Genomic DNA, 25,000 nt, shown 5'->3' with positions numbered 1-25,000 from the left:
TGTGTGACATCACAGTAGGACATCACATTAACTCTTTACAGTCATCACAGAATCATTAGCATATCATTTATAATAACATATCTGATTTCTAATGTAAAAGCTGTCAGGAGTACTAACATGACTGAACATATAACCCATGTTAATTCTCACATCATTCCCCTGCTGAAAACAACAATCGAAACCCTCATAGATGGGTTTTAATGGTTTTAATGGAAGCTGTAATGGTCCCTGAAGGGTCTCTACTGGTAATTTGTTGCCTTCTATTGGAGGCATGTTACATCTAGTGGATACCATTAAGGATCAATAATGGTAGTGGTAATGGATTAATGGTTTGTAATGGTATTTGTAGTGGTAACCATTAGAATTTATGTGATGGTTTCAGTTGTTTTGTTTGTTTTTGTTTTTTTTCCAGCAGGAGTATCAGCTCTTCATTTCTCACTATAGAGCTCTTACCAGCTCACGAAAATATGGACACATTACCCCAATTTTATTCTCTCTACAGTGGTAAAGTTCAATACCGATTATAAAATACTGCTACTCGCCTATAAAGCCCCAAATGGCCAAGCTCTTTTATATTTAACCAGTCTTCTATTGCGTTACAATCCTCCACGCTCTTTAAGTTCGCAAAACTCAGGACTTTTGATAATACGGAGGATATCGAAGTCTACCAAAGAGGTAGAGCTTTTTCACATTTAGCTCCTGAAATATCCTTCCGGATAATGTTCAGGGTTCAGACATAATCTCTCAGTTTAAAAATAGATTAAAAACATTTAATAATTTAACCTCGCATTCACGTAACGCATCTCATAACATTCTTATTCAGTCATCTCTGATAAAACTATAACAATTGCGCATGGTTATTTCTGCCTGAAATGCAATAAACAGCAGCCACAGACAAGGATGGAATGCCTCTGGATCTGGATCTTCTGTGGTGAAGACGGAGCTGAGCCGTTAAGGCGGAGCTTTTGATTTACCATTAGCATGTTTAATCTTATACCCTGATGTGTCCTGAACAGGATAAGAATCTACAACACAAGGAAGGTTGAGAATTTTATTGTCTTTATAGTACACAATAACCTTAAGAGGAAGTGGTCTTCCAGGACACATTCATTGAGGTAAAGTCAAAAAGTCACACATCGACTTTTCACACCGGATACTTAACGAGAAATTGTGTAACGTGGTCCGCTGATAAACATTAAAGACAATTTATTTCTTCCAAGCTTTGTTCTCATAGTCCCAGTGCGCGGAGAAGCCCTCGACGGGGTTGATTCTCATGTCGAGCATCCTCTGGAGCTCCTTCTGCTTGTACTCGGCGTCTAAGGTGTGAGGAACGTCTCCGTAAACTGCGAAACCCAAACAGATTTTCTTCAGTAACATTTACGCTCAAGGTTAGCGTTGGTGTGGAAGTGTATTGAGTATCGGGTAAGTGGTAACTACAGTATGTTAAGGACGAAAACACGTACCGAATTTCCTCTGCCACAGCACGACATAGCCGGTTAAGCCAATGAAGAACAAAATTCCGGCGACCACGGTCTTCCACTCGCCGGTGCCCTTACCCATCTCAGCAAAGCTGTCCTTGAAGCTGATACGGTACACTGCAACAAGCAAAATAAAAGTCCAGGAATATGCATAAACAATATATTATCCCATCCGTTACATCATATGGGAAGCACTCGCTCTTCCCTAATCATCATCATCATCATCTCATGAAGAAACTAAATGAATTTAATTAATTAATGCAGAACAATAAATCAATAAATCAATAAACAAATAAATAAATAAAAAGCTACTGAGATTCCAGCACTATGTTATGGTCATGTGACCTACTAATAATTAATTGTCTAGCCACAAATCTTACGTCACTAATACTGAAACATTGGTGTCTGGAAATCTAAACCGGACGTGACGAGCTCCATTTTTCTTTGTGTGTACGTACGTGCAACTTTTTCTTCGAGGGACAATGAGGTCCAGGAGCCCTTCTCCTTCTCTTTGAGGGACTTCTGTTCCGGATTCAGTTGCTGGACATATCTAATCTCAGGCAGGGGGGCCTCACGGCGGTCAAAATACGCTGGGAGGCTGTAGTCCTCCACCTTGGCGACTCCTAAAAGAAAATAAACGCACTATAGGAAACAGGAGATGCAATTTCCTTGTCTTTTCTAAAAATGTCGCTTTTTACTAATTGATCAACAAATAAATAAATCAATTTAAATAAATTAAATAAATAAATAAATTTCGCAGAGCTTCTTACGGAGATCCGCACGGCTGAACATTAACGACAGAAATCAAATGTTTTAAAGACCCGAGGACGATGCAAACGCTTATCAGTCTGTACAGGATTCCGCAGAGTTTGTTTTTTTTTTAATGCTTGATTCTGCGGTGTTAGAGAATCTCACCATGACCACGCAGGCACGCTGAAGTCGACAAGGCTCGCTTCCCGACAAGACGAAGTGCTCGAGTTGCCAGCATTCTGTGTGGGGGGAAAAAAATAAATAAATACAACAGTTAACTGTTAATATCCGATATTACAAGTTCTTGACCTTGAGCGTTGTCTAACATGCTGACGATTTATATCCACCGTTATTTATATCGTAGTTCTACGAATATCATAAACTTTGATTTATGGAATCAAAACAAATCAGGTTGTTATAATTGTATAGACTTTACACCAGGCTTGGTCCACTGTCATTTTCATCGAGGCCTTTATAGTTTCAAACTCTACAAAACACAATACTACTGCGATATTTCCGTATTAATGTAACCAGCACACGGACGATATTTGTGTATGAGAGATAAAACTGGTGATGTAGGTGGGATCTCCTGACTTTGATGAGCTGCAGTGCGACGCACAATCCCAGTCCCGTGATTAATCTAGTAAATGCAGATGCAATATTTCATAAAAGAATCATTAAACGGGTAAATAATGATGTCTGTGGGGAAAATTCAACTGATATACAGTGCTTAATAAGGCAATCAGCTGGCTATGAGACCGCATATTCCAGTAAACCATGATAATATTGCATTAGTATGTTTGTTGCTAGTTATATACTGTATGTTAGCGTTAGCTTCACGAAGGTCACATTTGGGTCGAGGACAAGATCAACAAATCTCTCGTTTTGTATCGTGTCTATATTGATAACCTAATTTAGCACATTAGCACCCACGTACATGATGCAGTCAGCTTCAGCTAACCAGCCATTGCGATCTAGAATCATCAAATATCCGGCAACTTCATTCGGAGAAAATCGGCTCACTTCCAAACGCCTTCAAACTACACACAGAGCTAGTGCACTAAATCTATATGTTTCGACCATGGATGTAGGGCACCTATTAAGGGGCTATGGAGTAATTCGGGACACGAGCAAAGCCAATGCGGCAGCCTGTACGTGACTCAATGTCATGTTTAGTTTTTTCGAAAAATGACAAAACGCCATTTTGTGTAGATAAAAGGAAAAACATGGAGCCGTTATAGAAGCCTATTTAGAGTAAAAACAAACGAACAACGATTAAACCACGCAAAAAGAAACCACAATCATATTTCTTTCCCGGTCACCTACCTCTTTTCTTTGGCCGTCCACCTAAAGGAGGAAGGAGGAAATCAGGACCGGAAATACGACGCCGCTGAGCATTGTGGGTAAAATTTTAAAACAGCGCGCGTGGGCGACACACACACACACACACACACACACACACAACGATTGGTATGCTGGTTGAACCAGTAAATGTTATAACAACAAATTCTAATAAATAAATAAATATATAAAAGTTTAATAATATGAGCACAGTGCTTTACGACAATTAAATTGAACATTGCAGAACGCCATCAACTACACCAGTGGTTTTCAAAGTGGGGGCCGCCAGGGGGCGCCCGGGGGGCCTCAGCAATTTGGTGTGCCCATCCCTCCCACTAGTATGTTTTCTCTTTCTCACTCTCAAACAACCACACACACAATCAATCAATTCCTAATGTAATGTAAAGATGTAATTATTAATAAAGAAGGGGATATATTCAGAAATTTGTAATGTGTTTTAAAGACATCTTGCAAAAGGGGGGCCTAGGTCAAATGTTAATGCCATTTGGGGGGGTCTTGCCCTGGAAAAGTTTGGGAAACCCTGAACTACACTATACTCGATAACTTTCCTTATTCGTTTCATTTTTGCGCGTGTTCTCCTGTCCTTTTATATTAAAAGTATACAACTATAGATATGCGATATATAACAATACAAAAATCCTATAATGCTTTACGCCAGTGAAACTGAATAGTGCAGATCGCCATTTCGGATCAACTAAACTATACTCAGCTGATATATTTCCTTATTTGTTTAATTTTCGCCCATGTTTCCTATACTTTTATATATATAAAAAACAATATATATAACTACATATATAAGATATATAACTACACAATTACAAGCCGTGAATATTGCAAATTTAGATATTATATCTTTTTTTTATTAAAGCGGCTGTGTTTGAATTGAAACGTTTGCATAGTTCATCCTATTCGTTTAAACATAATTTATTATTTTCAAATCTTTTCGACATTCCTACTCAGCGCAAAACTGACCTTTGATCGGTGTTAAAGGGCAACGTAGGACAAACCGTTGAGCCGAAACGTCTGTCGTTGTCCTGCCGCAAAACACCTAACAATTTACGGTACCGGTGTCCAGGCAGCACTTGCAGACAACGCGTTACATTCCCTACCCATATTTGTAGAAATCCCGCCTCCTGTACTGTGATTGGCTGGTCTTTAAGACTAAATAGTATCTCATTGGTCGGTTATTTGCGAATACAAACTCTTATCCAATCAAAGTGAAAATGGAGTAATGTGTTGAATATGGGTGAGTTAAAAAAAAAAAAAAAAAGAAAAAAAAAAAGAACTCATCCAAGCAACCGTTTGAATCAGCTTATGATTCGACAGGCAGGTTTTTGTTATTTTATACACACAAAGACATTGAAAGAAATTATTTTTTGATTGATATATTTAGGGAGCACTTTGCAGAATCGTAGAATAGAGACCGGGAGTAGGTATGAATTTGGGAAGATAAGGAAAATTAAGTTAGCTAGCGAGCTAATAGGCGAACTTGTGCGTTTTGTAAGAAAGACTCGTGAGTATTAGCTCGGTCATTAGAGCTCACAGCTCACACACTCCAGTTTACTATATATGCCAAACGTTTGAGGTTTAAAAAAATAAATAAAATGCCTATAAAACTAACCACTCAGGCGTACTGTAAGATGTTACTACACGCGGCTAAGTATCCTCACTGCGCCGTGAACGGGCTGCTGGTGGCTGAGAAGCAGAAGGAGAAGAAGAAAGAGGGCCACGGGGTCTCGGTCCTGTGTGTGGACTGTGTGCCTCTTTTTCACGGCTCTTTATCTCTGGCACCCATGCTGGAAGTGGCCCTGTCTCTGGTAAGTATCTCTCCTTTGAAACCAAAGCCTGCTTCTCAACTGCTTTACATACTGTATGTAAATAATAATAATAATAACAATGCTGTGCTAAATGGGTGTGCAAACTTTTGCAAGCAGCAACCCTTTGCAGTGTGCAACTACCACAAACCATACACACGATCAGTACGTTTACATGGACAACAGTATTAACCCGATTAAGAAACTACCATGTAAACAGCGATTTCTGATTAACTTAATCCGGATCAAGTCGTGCTCGAGTGTAAACACAAATCGAATTAAGACGTGTGGAGTATTCCTAGTTTAGTCGCTTTATCGGGAGTGCATTTACGATTACGTTTACACGGACAGCGGTAATCTAATTATTGACTTTATTCTGAATAAGACGTATAATATTCTGATTAAATTGTTTACATGAGTCGCTTTTAGAACATTCCTTTCGTGTCCCCGTTTTACACGTCGTATAGAACGTAGAGCGATAAACGGCACACGTCGTTACGTCCTGACGCCACGTCGTCCGACGTTCCCTCCAGAATTTCACGTATGAACGTACGGGTCGTCTTCGTTATCGTACCGTATAAGGTTTTGGGTGTTTAATTTTTAATGTTATGAAAGATTCAAGTGCAGTTAATTATTTGTTACGTTATACCGAAATTAATATTTGAGGTTTGGGTGGTCTCGTACCGGTATTTTTTTACGAGACGAGCTCTCAGGAACGGTGTCGTTCTCGTCATCCTCTCGTTTTCTTTCTTTGTTTGAAATTTCAATTCGGTTTGTATATTTGTTTGTCTATTTTTTCCCCCTCAGATCGATACGTGGTGTAAAGAAAACAAATACGTCATTGCCGCTTACTATCAAGCCAACGAACGCATAAAGGATGCGAGGTAATAATAAGTTTTTTATAAACTTACCGTAGGTACTCGGACTAAAGTTGGAGTGTGAGGACACACCAGTGTGATGCTGTATGTATGTGACAAAAGTATCATATCGCAATTCTCGAAAGGCATTGTATCACGATATTATATAGGTTTGTGAACAATTTAATAATTGATGTTTTTACTTCTAACAAAAAATATTTTTACAATAAAACTTGCAAAAAAAGATCACGGTGTTTAAGTTATCTCGAAGCGTCTTGTGACAATTTATCTCAATATTATACGGTTACAATCTCTAAACTCTAAGCAGCGTGTCATGTTCTAGATCGAAGGCATATCGAGTGGCTCCTCCCCCTATTTGATTAGCCAATAGCGTTTATCTTACCTCACAGCCCGGGCTGAGACGTTCTTGACCTTTAGTACTGTGGATTTTTATCATTCCGGGGGCGGGACACTTCAGATTCTAGAGAGCACGTGACTGGACAGGAAATCTGATGAGAAGCTGAAGTGCAGAATGATGTCATCAAAATTGTTGAGCTGTATCGTTGGGAGAGAGAGAGAAAGAGAGTACATTTTCAACGCGTATATCTTCAAAATGTGAATTTTGTCATAGTTTTCGAGCGCACTAGCTTATAGATAACCTTAAGGCTGCGACATTCGTACTAAAAGCCAGAAAGCTTCCATTTTGATTTCATGGGGACTTTTAATAAAAAAAATGTCTTTCCAAATTGTAGAAATGTAAACGTAAGCTGTTTTTGTGAAATTCCCGGCCGTGCTGCGACAGCCACGTGTCTTATTAACTTTTCTTTCTCCTCCTCAGGCCTAGTCATTTTGCTGAAAAGGTCGCTACGAGGATTTTAGAAAACTTCAGCGAAGCAGCCATGATCATCGTGAGTGGTTTTAAATCTGTTACAGGGAAACTCCAGCGTTTTCTCAACATAATTCTTGTGTACTCGCTTACTCGGGGATTTTTTTTTAATTCTCAGTTGATTGACAAATAGATCCAAAACCCAGATAAAGAAAAAAAATCTGTTTTGGTTAGGTATGTAGATACTGCACATCTTTTCGGCTCTCGTACGCAGCAGTGTGTCAGAGATGCCTTCAGAGATGAACCGTTTCTGCGTATATAAAGAGCAGTGATGAATGAGCAGTAATAAATATCGAGAGAAAACGAAGACGTTGGCCAGACCCAAATCATCTGTTTTCAGTGCAGTGTGAGGAAAGAGCCTCTCATCTCATCTCATGAGGAAAGAGCATCTCATCTCATCTCATCTTATCTCATCTCATCTTATCTAATCGCCTCTAAATCGCCTCTAAATCACCTCTAAATCTCATCTCCTCTAAATCTCATCTCATCTCCTCATCATCTCCTCTCATCTCATCTCCTCCTCATCTCCTCCTCATCTCCTCTAAATCTCATCATCTCCTCTCCTCTTCATCTCCTCCTCATCTCCTCTCATCTCATCCCCTCCTCCTCATCTCCTCCTCATCTCCTCCTCATCTCCTCTCATCTCATCCCCTCCTCCTCATCTCCTCTCATCTCCTCTCATCTCATCCCCTCCTCCTCATCTCCTCTCATCTCCTCTCATCTCATCTCCTCCTCATCTCCTCCTCATCTCCTCTCATCTCATCCCCTCCTCCTCATCTCCTCTCCTCTCATCTCCTCTCCTCTCATCTCCTCTCATCTCATCCCCTCCTCCTCATCTCCTCTCATCTCCTCTCATCTCCTCTCATCTCATCCCCTCCTCCTCATCTCCTCTCATCTCCTCTCATCTCCTCTCATCTCCTCTCATCCCCTCCTCCTCATCTCCTCCTCATCTCCTCTCATCTCCTCTCATCTCCTCTCATCTCCTCTCATCTCATCCTCATCCCCTCTCATCAAATCTCCCCATTTCCTCTCAGCTCATCAGATCTCCTCCTCATCCCCTCTCATCTCATCAAATACCCTCTCCTCCTCATCTAATCTACTCTCGTCTCCTCTACTCTCGTCTCCTCTTCTTCTCATCTCCTAATCTTATCTCATCTCCTCCAAAATCTCATCTCCTCCAAAATCTCCTCTCCTCTCAGAGTCTAATTAATCGGTATTAGATAGTAAACGAGCTCGCCCTACGTTATTTTTTGCCACTTTTTAACCTGTCAGTTAGGTTTCCACACGGGATTGGACGGAACACTGTACTAGATAATGAATTTATCATGGATCCTCCACTGTTACTGTGTCTGTAGTGTACGTGTGATTACCCCGACTGGAACTTCAGCCTCCTGAAAAACGACCAGACGGCGTGTTTACTCAAACTCGCAACAACAGCTATTATACGTTCTATTATGCTACATTGTTGGCAGTTAAAGTGTGTAATGTGTAGAGGTCGACCGATATTGATGTTGCTTTCATCAGTGGATCCGATATTACAAAAACCGATATCCGGTTATGGAAAAACGCTTAAATATCGGGGAAAATATCAGTAAAAGCAATTGTCGGTCGATCTCTACTAATGTGTGATTATACAGCGTGTAACACAAATGGAGAATTTGAGAATCGTACTTATGATGGATGTGGATGAAAAACGTTGGAGTGTTCCTTTAGGTTTAATATAGATGTGAGTAAAGTGTGAGTCACTGACGCTGATCCCACTGTGTTTACTCTCTCAGGTGGACAGCAGCAAGTTCACTATGGGATGCTCTGCACCGGCTCTTTCCATCTACGATCATTCTGACAATAAGTGGAAGTGCAGAGATCCAAGCATGTGAGTACCGTTACTTAAAACATCGCCGTCTGCCCTGATCAAACATCATTACCCATATTATACTGCAATTCAGCATAATCTCTCTCCATCTTTTCTCCATCTCCTCTCCTTTCCATCTCTCTCCATCTTCTCTCAATCTCCTCTCCTTTCCATCTCTCTCCAACTCATCACCTCCCCATCTCATCACCTCCCCATCTCATCACCTCCCCATCTCATCACCTCCCCATCTCATCACTCATCACCTCCCCATCTCATCACCTCCCCATCTCATCACTCATCACCTCCCCATCTCATCACCTCCCCATCTCATCACCTCCCCATCTCATCACCTCCCCATCTCATCACTCATCACCTCCCCATCTCATCACCTCCCCATCTCATCACTCATCACCTCCCCATCTCATCACCTCCCCATCTCATCACTCATCACCTCCCCATCTCATCACCTCCCCATCTCATCACTCATCACCTCCCCATCTCATCACTCATCACCTCCCCATCTCATCACCTCCCCATCTCATCACCTCCCCATCTCATCACCTCCCCATCTCATCACTCATCACCTCCCCATCTCATCACTCATCACCTCCCCATCTCATCACTCAGCACCTCCCCATCTCATCATCCAACATCTCATCTCTTCTCCATCTCATCTCTTCTCCATCTCATCTCTCTCCATCTCATCTCTCTCCATCTCATCATGCCCATCTCATCTCCTCCCCTCCCCTCCCCATTTCCTCTCCTCTCCTCCCCTCCCCATCTCATCATCTCCTCATCATCTCCCCATCTCATCTCTTCTCCGTTCGTTTCTCCGTTACAGAGACCCATTCGAGGACTGGACAGAAGCTCAGAAGATCACATCAGCCTTGCTGGAGAGCAGATCCTACGAAAACCTCATAGACTTTGACAACCACCTGGATGACCTCAGGAACGACTGGACCAACCCCGAAATCAACAAATCCGTGCTGCATCTCTGCTGAACCCGTCATCCGGCCGCAGCACGCGTCACGTTATCGTTACCGTATTCCCATTCACACCTGGAGGAAACAAGCTCTGAGATCTGAGATGGTTGAGATTTCTAATCCCTGTGAGGGACTAAGAGCAGCGTGAACTTATTAACTTGTTAAATGTTTTTACACATCCACATTTATTCAGCACACCGCTACAGCGTTTCATTCGGATTGATTGCTTTCTTTTTCTCATTACCGCTTCTTTAGTTTGATAAAAGTCACTATTATCGATATGAATCAGCACAGACACTACCAGCTTCACGCCGACGTTTTCCGCCACGCGCACGTCCCGAAATCAAGATTAAAATCTACCATTTTGAAGAATTGGATTGGTTCTTTGCTTATTTGCTTATTTAACCTTTTATTAAATCTTATTTTTTCCCCTAAGATCCTTACAAAATACAGCAGTAGATTTTTTTTTAGAAAGTTGTTTGCATTAACGTAGCCTCACAGAGATGTTAATAATGAAATTAGTCAAGAGAATAGGTCAGGTTTTCCACTTCATGACATTTAAGTAATATATTTAACCATTTTAATATATGACAATAGGAAGGCGGGGGGCGGGGGGGACTAAGTCTTAATATATAAACCACTTTTTAAGCTCTGCCATGTTTGGGTTTAGTTCGTTAAGGCACAGTTGATGTGTTTAAAAAAAAAAACAAAGTTAAAAATAGTGCAGTAATATTCACGACTGAAAGGAACATGTTTGTTTATTGCTCTAATCTGGTTTGAGATCTCGGTGATTAAATTGAGTTTTTGTAAAACAAAATGCGAGAATAAAATGTTTTTAAGCAACTGTCTTCAGTATTATGTGTGTGTGTGTGTACGTACGTACGGATGGGACTCACCGCGGCCCTGTGCGAGATAAATCAGTTGCTAAAGATGAGGGATAAAGTAAATACAGTACAGGTAGTTGTAGAGCTTTTGGTGGATGTGTAGAAACTGTGACACCAATGAAATCAATTTGATCAACTTTAAAGTTTGTGATGATCTTCACCGCTTCTTCTCAGTGAAAAATTCCTCTTCTGGCTTCATCGATTACAGAAAGTAGCAAAAAATATTAGAACTATTAATAAAACTAGTGTATATTAAGACATTGATAGTGAAATAATCAAAATATTTCTATTGAAACTGACATTTCTTATAGCTGAGAACGTCTGAATGTCAGCTGGAGTCTAGAGACCAACAGGATAAAGACAAAACTTTTTTTCTTTACTTGGTTCTTTTTCTGTTGTTTACTTCTTTACTGTTTTTTTTTCCTGTTTACTTATTTAGTCTTTTACTTGGTTCTTTTTCTATTTTTTACTCTTTTACTCAGTTATTTTCCTGTTTACTTCTGTTCTTTTTTTTGGTACTTCTTAACTTGGTAAAAAAAAAATTCATTACTTTTTTTTCTGTTCTTTATTTGTTTCCCCCTTGTTTACTTCTTTACTTGGTTCTTCTTTCTGTTTACTTCTTTACTTGATTCTTAGTTCTTTTCCTATTTCCATGTTTAATTCCTTACTTGGTTCTTTTCCTGTTTACTTCTTTACTTGCTTATTTTTACTGTTGACTTCTTTACTTGCTTCTTCTTTCCTTATCATTTTGTCTTATTGTCTCATTTTTAACTCCTCTGGTATTCTCTTTAAACAAATCAAATAACATACAAACATTTTCTCTCTCTTTTTTTTGTCCAGCCAGAAACCATGGGGGCGTAAACTTTTGCACTCCCAGTTGGTCTAGGGTTACGTCGCTGCAGCTCTGTCGCCATCTGGTGGCGAAATCGTGCATGAACTGTAGACCATGTGACCTGGGACGTCATCCAACATGGCCGAATAACTGGCGGGAAAACAGTTTTAGTTGGTTGCTTGTGAAATCCGGTGCGAAAATATTTAGTTATTTCTGTCAGTAAAAAATAAAAATGGATCCTTCAGAAGTGGAATTCCTCGCTGAGAAGGAAATGGTGAAGATTATCCCAAACTTTAGTCTCGATAAAATTTATTTAATCGGGGTGAGTAAAGTAAATATTCCTGTATAATCATGTAAACCTCTACACTGTCGCGAGCTAGAAATAATATAGCTGTTTATTTTATTAATAATGATCTAATAAACGTAAAAGTGTATTCTCAACAGCAGTTTAAACCGCTGTGCTAAATAATATATTTAAATATCGCGTGATGTAACATTTTCATATACTCTTTAGTTCAGTAATATGTACGGAGTTGCCAGATTTGTATAATCACACCCAAAACAAACAAACAAACAAAAACTCTTGTACCCTCTAAATCACTGCCAATATCATCAGCTTAAATTACTCCTAAAACAGGACATTTTCCTAAATACCTACCTGCCCCAGGATCCTACAACAGTCTCGCATCTTGTATATTGTGATGGATAAAGTGTATATGGGAACGAGTAGACATTCATAACAAAAGGGCAGGGAGATATGATAAAAAAGATCATATCAGGATACTTAGACGGAATTTATCACAGTATGTTATGTTGTTATAAATATCCGACACTATTTCTTACAGTACAATAGTATTATAATCTGTTTTGTATGCATTTATATCAGTTATGCTGGTTGACTGTAGATCTGGCAACCCAGAGTGTATAATATTAAACATACTGTATGTGTTTGTGTTCCCACAGGGAGACCTGGGACCGTTTAACCCGGGACTGATGGTGGAGGTGCCCGTGTGGCTGGCACTCAATCTGAAACAGAGACAGAAATGCAGAATCGTTCCTCCGGAGTGGATGGACGCCGGTGAGATGAAATCGCCCGTCCTGTCGCCATAACTAATTTTACTGGACAGTATATCGTCCCAGAAATAATCGCGATAAACGACGATGTTATCGTCATTTTAGGTCTAAATGCACCTTTAACATTACCGTAAGCTTTGTGGAAATAAGCTCCGCCCACTGGTCTCTCATATTCACAAAACACATGCATACCGATTTACCCTTTTACACACACACACACATGTAATTTACATGATAATTATTATTATTAATAAATGACTAATTATGCGTCCAATTAAATGCTCTCTACATGCCCCGCCCTGTCTTGTAGATAAACTGGAGGAGATCCGAGAGCAGGAGAGAAGAGAGGAAGCCTTCACCCCGATCCCCAGCCCTTATTACATGGAACTGACCAAGTTACTACTAAACCAGTGAGAAATTTATACGTTAACATCATTTATACATTTTTTTTCTATTAAAGTGTAAATATTTTTGCGCGAGTCAAACCGGACTAAAATTTTCCACCGGATTTACAAAAGTTTGCTCATTTGCATGTAGCGACGCCCAGGAAACGAAATGAAGTGGAAGGTATTTTGACTCACTTCTATGCCAATAAAAATATTTAACAATTAATAATAATAATAATAATAATAATAATAATAAGCAAGCGCTAAATCTTCCATCAGCTGAGGAGTTTGTAATGTAATGTCGACATGATGATACCTGTGATTTGAAATAAACCTCACATGAGTCTGTTTTGTTTGAATCTATCTCTCTCTCGCTCTATATGTGTATATATATTTATTTATATATTTATATATTATATATATATATTTTTATCTTCTAGTGCTGCGGATAACATCCCGAGGGCAGACGAAATCCGGACTCTGGTCAAAGACATCTGGGACACTCGCATCGCAAAACTGCGTCTGTCCGCCGACAGCTTCATCAGCCAACAGGAGGCTCACGCCAGGGTACTGAGCAAATAAACACACACACACACATTAGCTAAAGCTAACCTTACACGACGTGGCCTCAAGCTAACGCTAGCTAAGTTACTAATTATTATTACACACATTAGCTAGCTAAGATAAATATTATTAAACTCATTAGTTCAGGATGGAAGTTTGCCTCACCTTAATTAAAGGTGCAGTAGTCATTTTTAAAATTATTTATTACTTGTGCAAATAACTTGGAAGATTCGTAGATCATGATGGAAAACGATCGTACAAGCCGTAGCTTTAGCTACCTTTAAATCTGGACTGTCCAAGCGTTAACGTAGAGCTGTAATTAGCGCTAAACTAGCTTTAAGTAAAACTCACACAACTTTATATTCTAGATTTAGATTTAGATGATAGCTTTACGCAAACTTTAATTACTTCTGATTCAGAATGATCCATTCATGTCGGTTAAAAAAAAAGCACTAGCACCGATTTTAATGAAAACATACTGTTGGGGGGGAAAAAACAACGACGCCAGATAGTAACAACACACTTAACGATTTGTATAAAATGGAATAAATATGAAATGACAGTAATATGGATTATCGATCGCAGTTATTCATCAGATCAGTCAAGCGTTTGTTTTTTTCCAAGATCCGGTCTCTAACACTTGGGTAGGCGGGTTTGATATTCAAATGATGTATATTTGATATATATATTTTTACTACTTGGGCTCACCTCCCATTCATGCCCATGTTCACCAAGCTCCGCCCCCAGGATCATCTGAGAGCATCTGAAGAATGACTGACAGGAGGCCTAGCTATCTTACAGCATACTTATACAAGAGAAATAAATCCAGTCATTAACATTCTCTCTCTCTGGCTCTCTCGCTCTCTCTCTCTCTCACTCTCTCTCTCTCTCTCTCTCTCTCTCTCTCTGTAGCTGGATAACCTGACTCTGATGGAGATCAACACCACACGCACGTTTCTGTTAGATTCTCTGAACTACATGTACAAACTGCGCTCCAACCTGCAGCCCGGCTCAGGCCCGGGGAAATCGCAGGATTATTAATCCGCACCTTCAGGACGTCCACACGGCGCGTCGGTGCCGCAAGGTGACGTTTCCGGCTGCAAATCGTAGCAGAGTTCAAAAGTATTTATTACGGCCGTTCCTCCACGTCGACTTCTTCGCGGACACTTCGGCAGACGAGCGACTGTGGAAAGGCCTGCGGAGGTCACGTGACTGTCTCACCAAGCTGTAGGAGACGTGCGTTTTACTGTGTGTTTATGAGGGAAATGTATTCTTATTCTACGTTCTCACTGGCGTGACACAAAGGTTCGTTTTTTGCGCGTGTACGCGACATGGAGACACGGTTTCATCAACAAGCGACATTTGAGTTCAGATTTTCTTGATTCTGTGCGAATTAGCTATGAGGCTGTACAGAGATACACGAATTTACCTGTAACTAGTACGGTTTAGCTAATACAGTTTAGCTAATACGGTTAGATTGTTTTGCCAATCTGCCAAGAAGCTAGTGCGAAGCTGAACACGTAACGTAGTTCAAACATCCGTTTTTTAGTTCTTCGTTCTCAGGTTACATTAATACGTACTAGCTACTTACGCTCACTAGAGTCAGCAGCGATCTCTGCTGCTTCCTTCCGAGCTTTTTCTTCGTAACTTTCAACGAGAAGTCGTATCTGACAGGATTAGGATGAAACCACGGCTGTTTTTTATGCGTCAAAGAGGAAACGGGAACTAATCGAAGGTTAAGAACCGAAGAGGATCGATCCGAGGATTCGTTCGAGCTGATCGTTTGGATTTGTCGTAGTTTGCATAGAATCGTGTAGAGAAAAGCACAAGTGTACAAAACACTCGCGTGGAAAATCAACTACACCTGTCGCTCGCTAGTGTGAATGTCGTTCATGCGCATTCGCCCCCTATTGGACACTTTGTGAACTGCAGTTCTGAACCCACTGAAGTTTATGGTGAAATATGAAATGTGAATCTTATTGTTTATAAAGAAAAAAAGTGGAAAGGGGGGGGGGATTAAAACTGTACATATGACGTCAACACAAGCCCCGAGTCAAAGTTTAATTCTGAAGCATTTTATTTTTTTGTTTGAAATTACAGCAATATATTCATAAATACCTAATTACTACATTCAACAAAGAATATATTACATTACAATGAATTCAAACAAGTACATTTTTTTTCCTTAAAAACATGATTTCACAGCATCTAGACATCCTCCATTGGGTTGGGCGGGAGGGGGTGGGGCTTCTGCATGTGCGTGCGCTTAGTTGGGCGAGAGACACTGAGAGATAGAGAGGGAGAGAGAGAGGGCGTGTCCCTGCTCCTGGACAGGCAGTGGTAGTGCTCGCTCAAGCACACAAACAAACAAACACACATTGCACATGATGGATGCTCTTTAGGGCCAGCCTCGGGTCTGTAAACATGGAACCGCCTCCAGAAGCGGTTCATCCTGTGAGCCTGAGCGCCGATAACATGAACCTGCGATGAGCTGAACGACCCGATTATAAACCTCTTGTAAAACGTAACGCTGTATTCTGTTAAACGCGGCTGCTAATGGGCTTAGGCGTACCGCGGACAGGAGGAGAACGTAAACGCAGACGCTGAGGAACGCTGAAGCATCGGTCGGAGATTAGGAGATGAAACAGGCTAGCGTTGGGTCGATGATACTGTACCTAAAAGCATAAACGCAGATCCGTAAAAAAGTCTGAGTAACATTGTATCCGTATATAGAGATGGGCGGGGCTATGTCTGTGATGTCACTAACAAAGACCTAGCTTTGCACCAATCACGTTCAATATGCGAGTTATTAAAGCGTTAAGATGTAATATTCGCTATATTTTTATATTAATGATCTAGCCGGCTAGCTATTAGGGATGGCATTAGGGGTGTTTCTTATTTGCATATCATGCATATTCATAGATCTTGGCGTTATTAATGCGGGATAAAGGTGGAGAGGTGTTCCTTGGTCATTTTTGTGAGGTTTCTAGTCTTAGAAAACATATTAAACAATGGATGTTCCAAACCATGGGTTATACTTCGTGCTTCATCGTGTTTTACATGGAGTTTAAGCTGAAAATAAAACGAATCCGAACCCTTTTGTAGTCAAAATGCCGTTTTGTTCACTTTATATGCTTTATATTTATAATGTGTGTGTGTGCATATATATATATATATATTTTTAAAGTAATTTTAACCTGAGGACACACACAGGCACCCCGTGTACACGTCCTGTGATTGATATGATTATATTCTATGCTAATTAACGATATTTGAGCGAATCTTGTAACTTTTGACACTGAAAGAATTTAGCTTAGCGTTGATATGAAATAGCTTTTTTTTTTTTTTTTTTGGCCGTCAGCTCTTGCGCTACTAATGGCATGATTTGTTTTCTGATTGGTGGTTCTGTGGGTGCCTTTGGCACAGTACTCACTGATTAAGATACAAAAAAAAAGGGACTGAATGCAGAGAATGCGTGCTGTTTCACCATAAAATGTAAAATAATAATAATAATAATAATAATAACAAAATGAAATGGTCATGAGCCTACGGTAGAAGTCCAGAGTGCAGGGAGTGAGAGAGTGGTGATGTTCTGCTCTTCTTTAGACCTGGTGCTGCCTTTGGGGACGGATGCTACTGTTGTAGGCTACACACTCGCACACACACACACACACACACACACACACACACACACACACACACTCTCTCACACACACGTACACCGGAGGTCCGCACTGAGCTCTTCCTCCGTTCTTTATCCTGACCAGCAGCAATACAAACACTAAAAGCAAGGCTCCGGCTTAACGCCCTAAAAAGCATGTGCATTTTTTTTAAAATGGCAGGCTTCTTTTTTTCCTTCTTCTTCTTCAAAGAACAATTAACGTAAGTAATAAAAACATAGAAAAATTCCTTTCCGTTTTGTTTCGGTATTTACAATACAAGGCATGAAGCACCTCTTTAAAAATTATTAATTATTTTTTTTTACTTGAATAAAACTTTCCTTAACATTTTTTAATCCCCCCCCACAACAAAAATGTGCATTTTTATCTATTTATTTTTTTATTTTTTTTGAAGTTCTTCCCTAATTTTGAAAGGAGTTCTTTGTTAGAACACAGTACCTCCAGGTAGTTCTTCTGGGTTGTCTCTTAAGTGCATTTCCAGTTCCTCAGATCTCCAGGCCAGATGGTGCGGTTGCCATGACGATATACATTTTAGGGGGGAGTCACATGACCATTCAGTCTGTCTACGCGATCTGTCCTAGTGAGGCGCGGACTGCTGTTTGTACCGCCGTGCGTATGTGTGTGTGTGTGTGTGTGTGTGTGTGTGTGTGTGTGTGTTATGGACCGAGCGTTCCTGCAAGATCCAGGTGGGTGGGTGGGTGGGTTGGTTGGTAAAGGGCGTAGCACCTGTCCTACACCTTTCAATGGCACGTTTCATGTCAGATTGTGGGCTTGGCATTTACGCATCAGTCCTTCTCAGTGTACTGACGGTGCACCATCTCTCCAAAAACTCCGCCCTCGTTCTGTTGCGGAGGACCAGAGCGGGCCGGAGTCTGGGCGTTAGAAAAGAGGGAAAAGGAAGGGTGGGGGGTGGGGTGGATGAAACTCAGGTGATTCGGTGGGATGTCACCTGGGAGGATATCCCTTGAAGTGAGCCCTGCTCCAGGCCGTATGCGGCACGCTCAGACACTTCCTGAAGTGCTCCAGCTCGGCCTGCAGCTTCTCCCTCTCAGCCGCCAGCTTCTGCTTCTGAGTCATCATCTCCTGTGACGAAACGGACAGACAGACGTTAGAAACGGGCCGGCTGGATTCCGCAGAGATAGAGAGAGAGAGACCGCTAGAGAAGAGCTGACGCAGAGGTGTGACACTTACCCCCATGGAGTGAGAGACCTGTTCAGCAGTCAGGCTGAGGTTGTAGTGTTGGGCTTCCAGCTTCCTGCACTGACTGTGCAGCACCTCACGCTCGATATTTTGCTCTGAGATAAAAAAACCCCAGAGAGAGAGAGAGAGAGACAATTAGTGAGTGACCTGCACTTCCATTCGCATCACGTTAGTGACGGCAACACACACACGCACACACTCTCACAGATGGCGTCATGCGTCACGCCTCGGCACAAATGTGCGATCTGTGATTTCGGAAAAATCGCAAGCTCCTCCGAACATTGCGAAGTTTGCTTGATTTTGTTCTTCGTTTCTGCGATCGTTCAAACTCACCTTCGACGTATTCCTGATACGCTTCGAAGATGGACTCGATCCCGTTCCACCTGTGACCCAGAGACTCTTCTTCTTCCTCGTCTTCCTCGTCATCGGAGTCTTCCTCGGTGGAGAGTTCGGGGCGTGGCGGGCCGTCTCGCCGGACCGTGGGTGGACAGTGCAGACCGTTGGGCTGGAGTGCGGGGTGTGTGTGGGGGTGTGTGCTGCGGCCCGCGCCGCTCTGCAGCTCCGGGATGTTGTAGTGCACCGTGGAGTCCATGGTGTGGTTGGGCTCGGAGATGGCCGAGGCGCCACCTGGTGGAAGGAGAAAAAAATACACAGGTTTTATTTATATAATTATATTAGTATATTGGGAGGAGGTTTGGTTGAGACAGACATCATTTAAGACTTCATATAAAGACAAGCAACGTGACTGAACATGTGTTATAGTTCCTTATCGCTGTCATGGTAATATTGGTGCTTAGCTCCACCCCTTTGGATGCATAAATCTGACAAGAAAATCCTCCCAGGCAAAGATGAAAACTGAGCCAAAAGTCTTTTTTTTTTTTCTTTTTTTTTTAACCAAACAAAGATGCCACAGTCTCGCCTTCTTGTTTTTTATTGGCTCACAAGTCTCACAAATGCATGGGTCAAAGTTCACCTAGATCAATTCGCTGCGAAGCAAGAGAAAATGTACGTCTTTGACGTCCCGCGTCCTTTCCCCTTCGGTGAACGAGCTTTTCCGTCGTGTGAATTTTCTTCACCTTTGGTCTGACCGTAGTTTTCCGGTGTCTCCCGTATCGCAAAGGATCGAAAATCCTAAATGCTGCGTCCGAACCGTGAACCCGTACGAAAAGAGAAACGTGAAATGGCCCACCTTTGTGCTTCTGCAGTGCTTTCTGAGTGGACTGCAGCACCGACTCGTGGAACTGCAGGGCGAACTCCTCGGCCGTGAATCTCTCCCGCGTCTTGGTCCGGCCGTTCAGGTTGCCTCCGCCGTCTTTAGGGTGCGCGCTGTTCAGCAGGATGGAGGGCTTCTTGTTGAGGATTACGTCGCTTCCTCGGTTTTTATCAGCGTATGACAGGGGAAGGGGCGTGTCCTTCGGTCTGAGCGGTTCAGAGACGGGTCTGAGGTGCTCGGGAGGTGGAGCGGAGGAAGGCTCAGCTGGAGGTCCAGTGGACGGAGGTGGAGGGCTCGTCTGTCTGGCACTGACTAACTCGCCCGACTGGCCTGGAGACTGGGATGAGGATGAATCTGTGAAGCACACACACACACACACACACACACAAAATGAGCTCCACAGCGTTCAGCGTTCCTTATGAATGAAAACCAGGTAACACACACTTTCCAAAGAAATAAATGGGTGTAAAATTCCAACAGTATTCATTAAGAAAGTAAAAGAACCGAGAATAATTCAGCTTTAAACATCTGGAGCTCTCACTGCACACAATCTACACCATCTGCTTTAACGAGGCTGATGACACCGGAGACACGAGCGGCGAGCGGAGCACTGACGCCATTCTGTCTTTCTCATCATGGTGCGCAAACGCCATCTTTGTTGCTAATACATCAACATCGACAAGCTAGCTACCCTGACTATCTTCCAATAACGGCGCATCCTCGAGTGTTTTCCTCCTCGTATACTGCTACAATTTTTACTTATTAACCAACATTTCATACTTTTTATCTCTTTATAGTTGCATTTAATGTTGTGTGGAATGTCCATGAAGCAAGCTAGTTCCCATGATATACTTAACGTAATACAAATACATATACTATGCATAATCTCTCTCGACATCGATAAGACGGAAAAACCCGCCGCAGGTCACGTTACTCCGTTCCCGACACTGGAGACTCCTTCCGAAAATCCGAAACAAACGTTTCTCCTTACAGAAAACGTCGCCGCACCAACGATTCGACGTCTTTATCTTTGTTAAATAACGACACGTTTAATCTTTTTATCAGTAGGTTTAGATTATGCGAAGCGTCCGACCGTCCGTGCGCCTGCCTGAGTCGTTACTATAGCGACGCTAATGTGATAAACCTGCGATTTGAACTACTGTCAGAGCTGCTGTTCTAGAAAACTAATCGACACCTTCTGACCAATCAGGTTTGAGAATTCAACAGTGCTGTGGTATAAATCAAAATATATTTATATATGTATTTTTTTTTTTTTACCAGACTGATGGAGCAGCGGGCTCTTACACAGCGGGAGAGGATTGTGCCTGATGGTGTCTAGAGTCACACTTTTCTGTTTAATGGCGTGCAGCAGCTCCACCACTCTCTCGTTCTCTGTCAGAAAAGCAGAAAGAAAGGAAACACACTTCAGAGCCTCGTCTGAGACGCGAGAGCTGCGAGAGCTGCGAGGGTCAGCGGTGTCGAAGTAGTTTCCGGATTAACACGGTTCCTTCATCTGATCGCTTACGTTTCAGCCGAGTGTTAAAGAAAACGCGACTAAACCAAAATAGTATTATTATAAAGAATAGGAGTTTATATTTATTAAAAAAAACAAAACAAAACAACTAAACGACGCATCGTGCTTTTTATCCGTTTAACGTTGTGCGAGTTAGCGGACAAACATTACACATTAGTTTATAGCAGCTATAAACACTCGTTCTTTCGCCTTTTCTCCTTATAAAAAAAAAAATAACCCGCAGCTCGTCGTCTTACCGCGACCGAGAAACCGCGACGTGTAAAACTCCTCTGTCCTGAAGACGTCGGAAAACGGTTTCAGATCGTCGACACTGGAGACTCCTTCCGTAAACGTTCGATTAAACGTGTGCTCGGAGAAAACGTCAGCGTACCGACGCTTCCTCTTTATTAAATAAGAACACGCTTTTTTAAATCTGTATTAATAATCTTAGATCATGTGGAGCGTCCTCCGTACGAGTTCCTCCGAATGAGCTGTTACTATAGAAACGATAACGAGGTTAATATACATCTGCTGCTTGTCTTAAGCAAGTATTAAACCGAAACCTTTGGTACTGGACCATTGGCTAATGTGTGCGTGTGTGAGTGTGTGTGTGTGTGTGTGTGTGAGAGCGTGCACATGCACTGTGTACCTTTCCTCCGCTGCGTGTTCAGGTGATTGAGGCTGAACATGGTGAGGAAGCGTTTCTTGGCCTCCAGCTCTGGGCTGTTGTCCATCTCCTCAGGAGTAAAGCGAGTGCTAAGTGGTGGAGGTGAGCGCTTGTTGGCCACGGCCGGAGGGGAGGGGCTTCTTTCCCGGAGCATCCTCCTCCTCTTCCTCCTCTTGTGCTCCAGCAGCTCTTCTCGCCGAGACATGGTGGTCAAACCGAACAGCCGCAGAAACTCCAACTTCTACAGCAAGAGCGAGGAGCACAATCGGACAGAGAGACAGAAAGATAGAGAGAGACAGAAAGAGAGTGGATATTTTTTTTCTCGGGCGTGCTAATTATCGTCCGTGCTCTGTGTGTGTGTGTGTGTGTGTGTGTGAAGTGCTTTTTGGAGTGTGCAGCACTGCATTACCTCAGTGGAGTCGTCCAGTTTGAGTGGCGGCTGCTCGGCCACTCTCCGGAGATGAGCTCTCACCTCCTCTTCATCGCTCTCGTCGTACGAGTCATCCAGCTCGTAGTAATACCCTGAACACCACACAACAGCATTTTATTAGTGCTGTCAACGGGTTATTAATATTATAGCCACTTACAATAACGAGAGGAAGTTAAGCTGTGCGTCAGAGACATGACCCTTTATCTGGTTGAACTTCTCGCATGGGTGTGAAAATAGAAATCAAGTGTTAGTCGCGTTGTTCGGAACTAACTCGCAGCCACGTACGTATAACTGTAGACAAGAAGCATTCCAAGGTATGTGGGTCTACGTACAGTATATAGCGATATTTTTGTTTATATTTCCAATCCTATTTATAATTCTAACCTCGACGGTCTTAATCTAAAGTGAATGTTTGCCTCAAGGCTAAAACGTCACTCAAGTTTTAAATCAAGTACGCCGAGCCCCTGCAACCCACCTTTCTCTCTTGCTTCCCTCCTCCTCCTCTCCTCCAGGTCCAGTTTGCTAATCGGCCGTCGATGCAGCTGTAGATACTCGTCGTACACGAGCACGGAATCGCTTCCCGGCCTCATGGGGGGTCCGTGTAGGCCCTTATGGACCGCACCGCTCTTCAGAGTACCGCTCAGCTCTCCGTATTGCGTGCTCAGACTCAGCGCCGCCCTCTGCTGGTTTAAAAAGGACTGCGTGGATTTCTCCAGCTCGGCCAGGAAAGGGCGGGGCTCGGAGAACCCCGTAGGCCGGACGAGCGGGAACTTCTCGTGTCCGTCTTTGGGCTTTTCCGAGCTGAAATGGCGCTCGGTTTTGGTCGGAGGCGGAGCGAGGCGGCCGATGTCGTAGGGACCCGAATGTGGCTCGTGGAGAGGCCGCCGTGACTCGGACGAGGTCTCTATGAGCGAGGCGGGGTTCCAGAGGGTGGTGGGTGGAGCAGGGGCGTGGTCTCTGGGCTGGGGTTTGGGGGAGATGAGAGGTGGAGGAGCGCCGAGGTGGGGGTGGATATCCCGTTCTCGCTCACGCTCTCTGCTGCCGGGCTCGTGGTGGTTTTGGATGGTGGTCCTGCGTGAGAAATAAATACAGGTCAAACAATATTAAGGTTTTTTTTTTTTTATTTAAATGAACATAGAAAAATAACTACAATGAAGAGATGGTAATTATTCTGCATCAGCAGCACACCGGCTTCGGTGTCTGTCGTTCCATGTGGGAAAAGAGGGAAAGTGGATAAACTCAGATGCCTTTGAAGTGCGTTCATCCTCCATATTCTTCATCTGCCAGGACTGCATAAAGTTTTTTTTGTTTTTTTTTCTTAGAAGACATGAATTTGCTCTTATTCTCTTCCCATGGTTGAAATATTCCCTCGTAAATTTGTCCTCGGAGCGTGCTGAGCGTTCAGACATCTGATCGCACGAGTGATGTAATTATCAACGTGGATCTCACACACGCTCACTCACCCGTACAACCGCCACTAACACCTACACTGGATCCGACCTCTCCGATGCAACAAAAGCCAAAGCTTGGGTTACGCGAGTAGGAAAGCCTGCTGTAAACAAAGTGCAGAGGTTCGGATGTGTGACTGTCGCTGAGGTCAAGGCCTCAACAATAATAATTAGCATTTTGTGTGTGTGTGTAATGAGGCTTGGCTAATCAGAAATGAGACATGCGAAGGGGAAAAAACTTAAATGGTATAGATTCTCTCTCTCTCTCTCTCTCTCTGTCTCTCTCTCTCCACCCTGCAGCGACGCCAGAAACCAGAGTAACACAGACACCAAGAACAGCGTGACTTCCCAACTAAACGCTAGCCGATACAAAGCAACTCCGTGCTCGGAGATCTGTGTCACCGTGGAAACGAGGTGCGTACACCCGCACCGAGAGACGTCAGAGAAACCGTACCTCATGTTGAGCTCCTTTAAACCGCTGAAAATATTTTTTAATCCCTACGAGACTGGAAAAACGGTCTAGAAATACCTGCACACCTTTACCCTCATTATGCAAGGATTAATGAATATCCATGATATGCAAATTAGAAAACATAAGAGAATCCTCTTGCCAACCCAAATAGTTCGCTGACTCGCAAACTGCGTAAACAGCTTGCATTTATCATTTAGGTCACGTGACTGAAATTTCGGCATCTGGGTCTCTATTCGGAGCTCCGGCGTCGTCGGTCTCATTTGCATATAAGACTGTGATAGGTTTAAATCCACTGAGGGTGTTTTGTGAGCTCTTTTCGTATTGCCCCAGCCCTGAATGCACCCGGAAGTTTCTGAAAGCAGAAGAACATAAAGACGTGCAAAAGACGAGCATCTGTACCTCGGGCCCTCGTTCCGTAGCTCGGGTGCGTCTCCTCTCGGGCCGATGTCTAGATGTTGCTCCAGAACCTGCTGGCGAAACTCGGACACTTGGTACTGTCTGTCCTCTTTCTCTTGCCGTAGTTTCCTCTGCCGAGCCAGCCACCGCTCCTCCTCGTTGTTGCGCTGCAGAATCATGGCGGGCGTCAGAGCCCCGGGTCCCGTCCCTGCTGGTCCGAGGTACATGCCGTGTGCGGAAATCAGGGTGGGAACCGGGT

At 42.8% G+C, this 25,000-nt stretch overlaps 5 protein-coding genes across 15 annotated transcripts in view; 2 read left to right on the top strand and 3 right to left on the bottom strand.

The window, feature by feature from the left end:
- Positions 1–3, bottom strand: part of dusp22a (dual specificity phosphatase 22a) — a 21,898-nt gene extending 21,895 nt beyond the window's left edge. The window contains exon 1 of the mRNA XM_053622517.1: positions 1–3. This exon is cut by the window's left edge and continues 302 nt beyond it. The gene's annotated coding sequence lies outside the window, so the exon portion shown is untranslated.
- Positions 4–1,037: 1,034 nt separating this feature from the next.
- On the bottom strand, positions 1,038–3,612 carry LOC128606412 (cytochrome c oxidase subunit 4 isoform 1, mitochondrial). Its single transcript, XM_053622521.1, has 5 exons — positions 3,555–3,612; positions 2,394–2,467; positions 1,937–2,101; positions 1,464–1,595; positions 1,038–1,343 (listed from the first exon to the last, which is right to left on the bottom strand). Exons 2-5 carry the CDS (start codon positions 2,464–2,466, stop codon positions 1,207–1,209), a joined length of 507 nt encoding a protein of 168 aa, XP_053478496.1. The 5' UTR covers position 2,467; positions 3,555–3,612; the 3' UTR covers positions 1,038–1,206.
- Positions 3,613–4,665: 1,053 nt separating this feature from the next.
- emc8 (ER membrane protein complex subunit 8) lies at positions 4,666–10,830 on the top strand. The gene is made up of 5 exons (XM_053622518.1): positions 4,666–5,407; positions 6,212–6,288; positions 7,100–7,169; positions 8,926–9,020; positions 9,841–10,830. Exons 1-5 carry the CDS (start codon positions 5,195–5,197, stop codon positions 9,998–10,000), a joined length of 615 nt encoding a protein of 204 aa, XP_053478493.1. The 5' UTR covers positions 4,666–5,194; the 3' UTR covers positions 10,001–10,830.
- Positions 10,831–10,896: 66 nt separating this feature from the next.
- Positions 10,897–15,761, top strand: gins2 (GINS complex subunit 2). Of its 2 annotated transcripts, none has more exons than XM_053622520.1 (5): positions 10,897–11,972; positions 12,662–12,776; positions 13,083–13,182; positions 13,599–13,725; positions 14,635–15,761. In XM_053622520.1, exons 1-5 carry the CDS (start codon positions 11,931–11,933, stop codon positions 14,761–14,763), a joined length of 513 nt encoding a protein of 170 aa, XP_053478495.1. In that variant the 5' UTR covers positions 10,897–11,930; the 3' UTR covers positions 14,764–15,761. The 2 variants fall into 2 exon arrangements, with proteins under 2 accessions (XP_053478495.1, XP_053478494.1); XM_053622519.1 differs by having other exon boundaries at positions 10,897–12,020.
- Positions 15,762–15,775: 14 nt separating this feature from the next.
- gse1b (Gse1 coiled-coil protein b) overlaps positions 15,776–25,000 on the bottom strand; it is a 247,879-nt gene continuing 238,654 nt past the window's right edge. For 7 of the 10 annotated variants that reach the window (XM_053622506.1, XM_053622507.1, XM_053622508.1 and 4 more), the window contains 9 exons: positions 24,745–25,000; positions 22,901–23,496; positions 22,405–22,517; positions 21,978–22,236; positions 21,094–21,207; positions 19,792–20,169; positions 18,936–19,229; positions 18,594–18,697; positions 15,776–18,485 (listed from right to left, as the gene is read on the bottom strand). The exon at positions 24,745–25,000 is cut by the window's right edge and continues 78 nt beyond it. In XM_053622506.1, the coding sequence (XP_053478481.1) occupies positions 18,348–18,485; positions 18,594–18,697; positions 18,936–19,229; positions 19,792–20,169; positions 21,094–21,207; positions 21,978–22,236; positions 22,405–22,517; positions 22,901–23,496; positions 24,745–25,000 (2,252 nt within the window). In that variant the 3' untranslated portion in view covers positions 15,776–18,347. The other 3 variants (XM_053622509.1, XM_053622512.1, XM_053622515.1) reach the window with 3 other exon arrangements.

The sequence above is a fragment of the Ictalurus furcatus genome, chromosome 4 (assembly GCF_023375685.1).
Source record: "Ictalurus furcatus strain D&B chromosome 4, Billie_1.0, whole genome shotgun sequence".
Taxonomy (NCBI): domain Eukaryota; kingdom Metazoa; phylum Chordata; class Actinopteri; order Siluriformes; family Ictaluridae; genus Ictalurus; species Ictalurus furcatus.
This window is presented reverse-complemented; position numbering and strand designations above follow the sequence as displayed.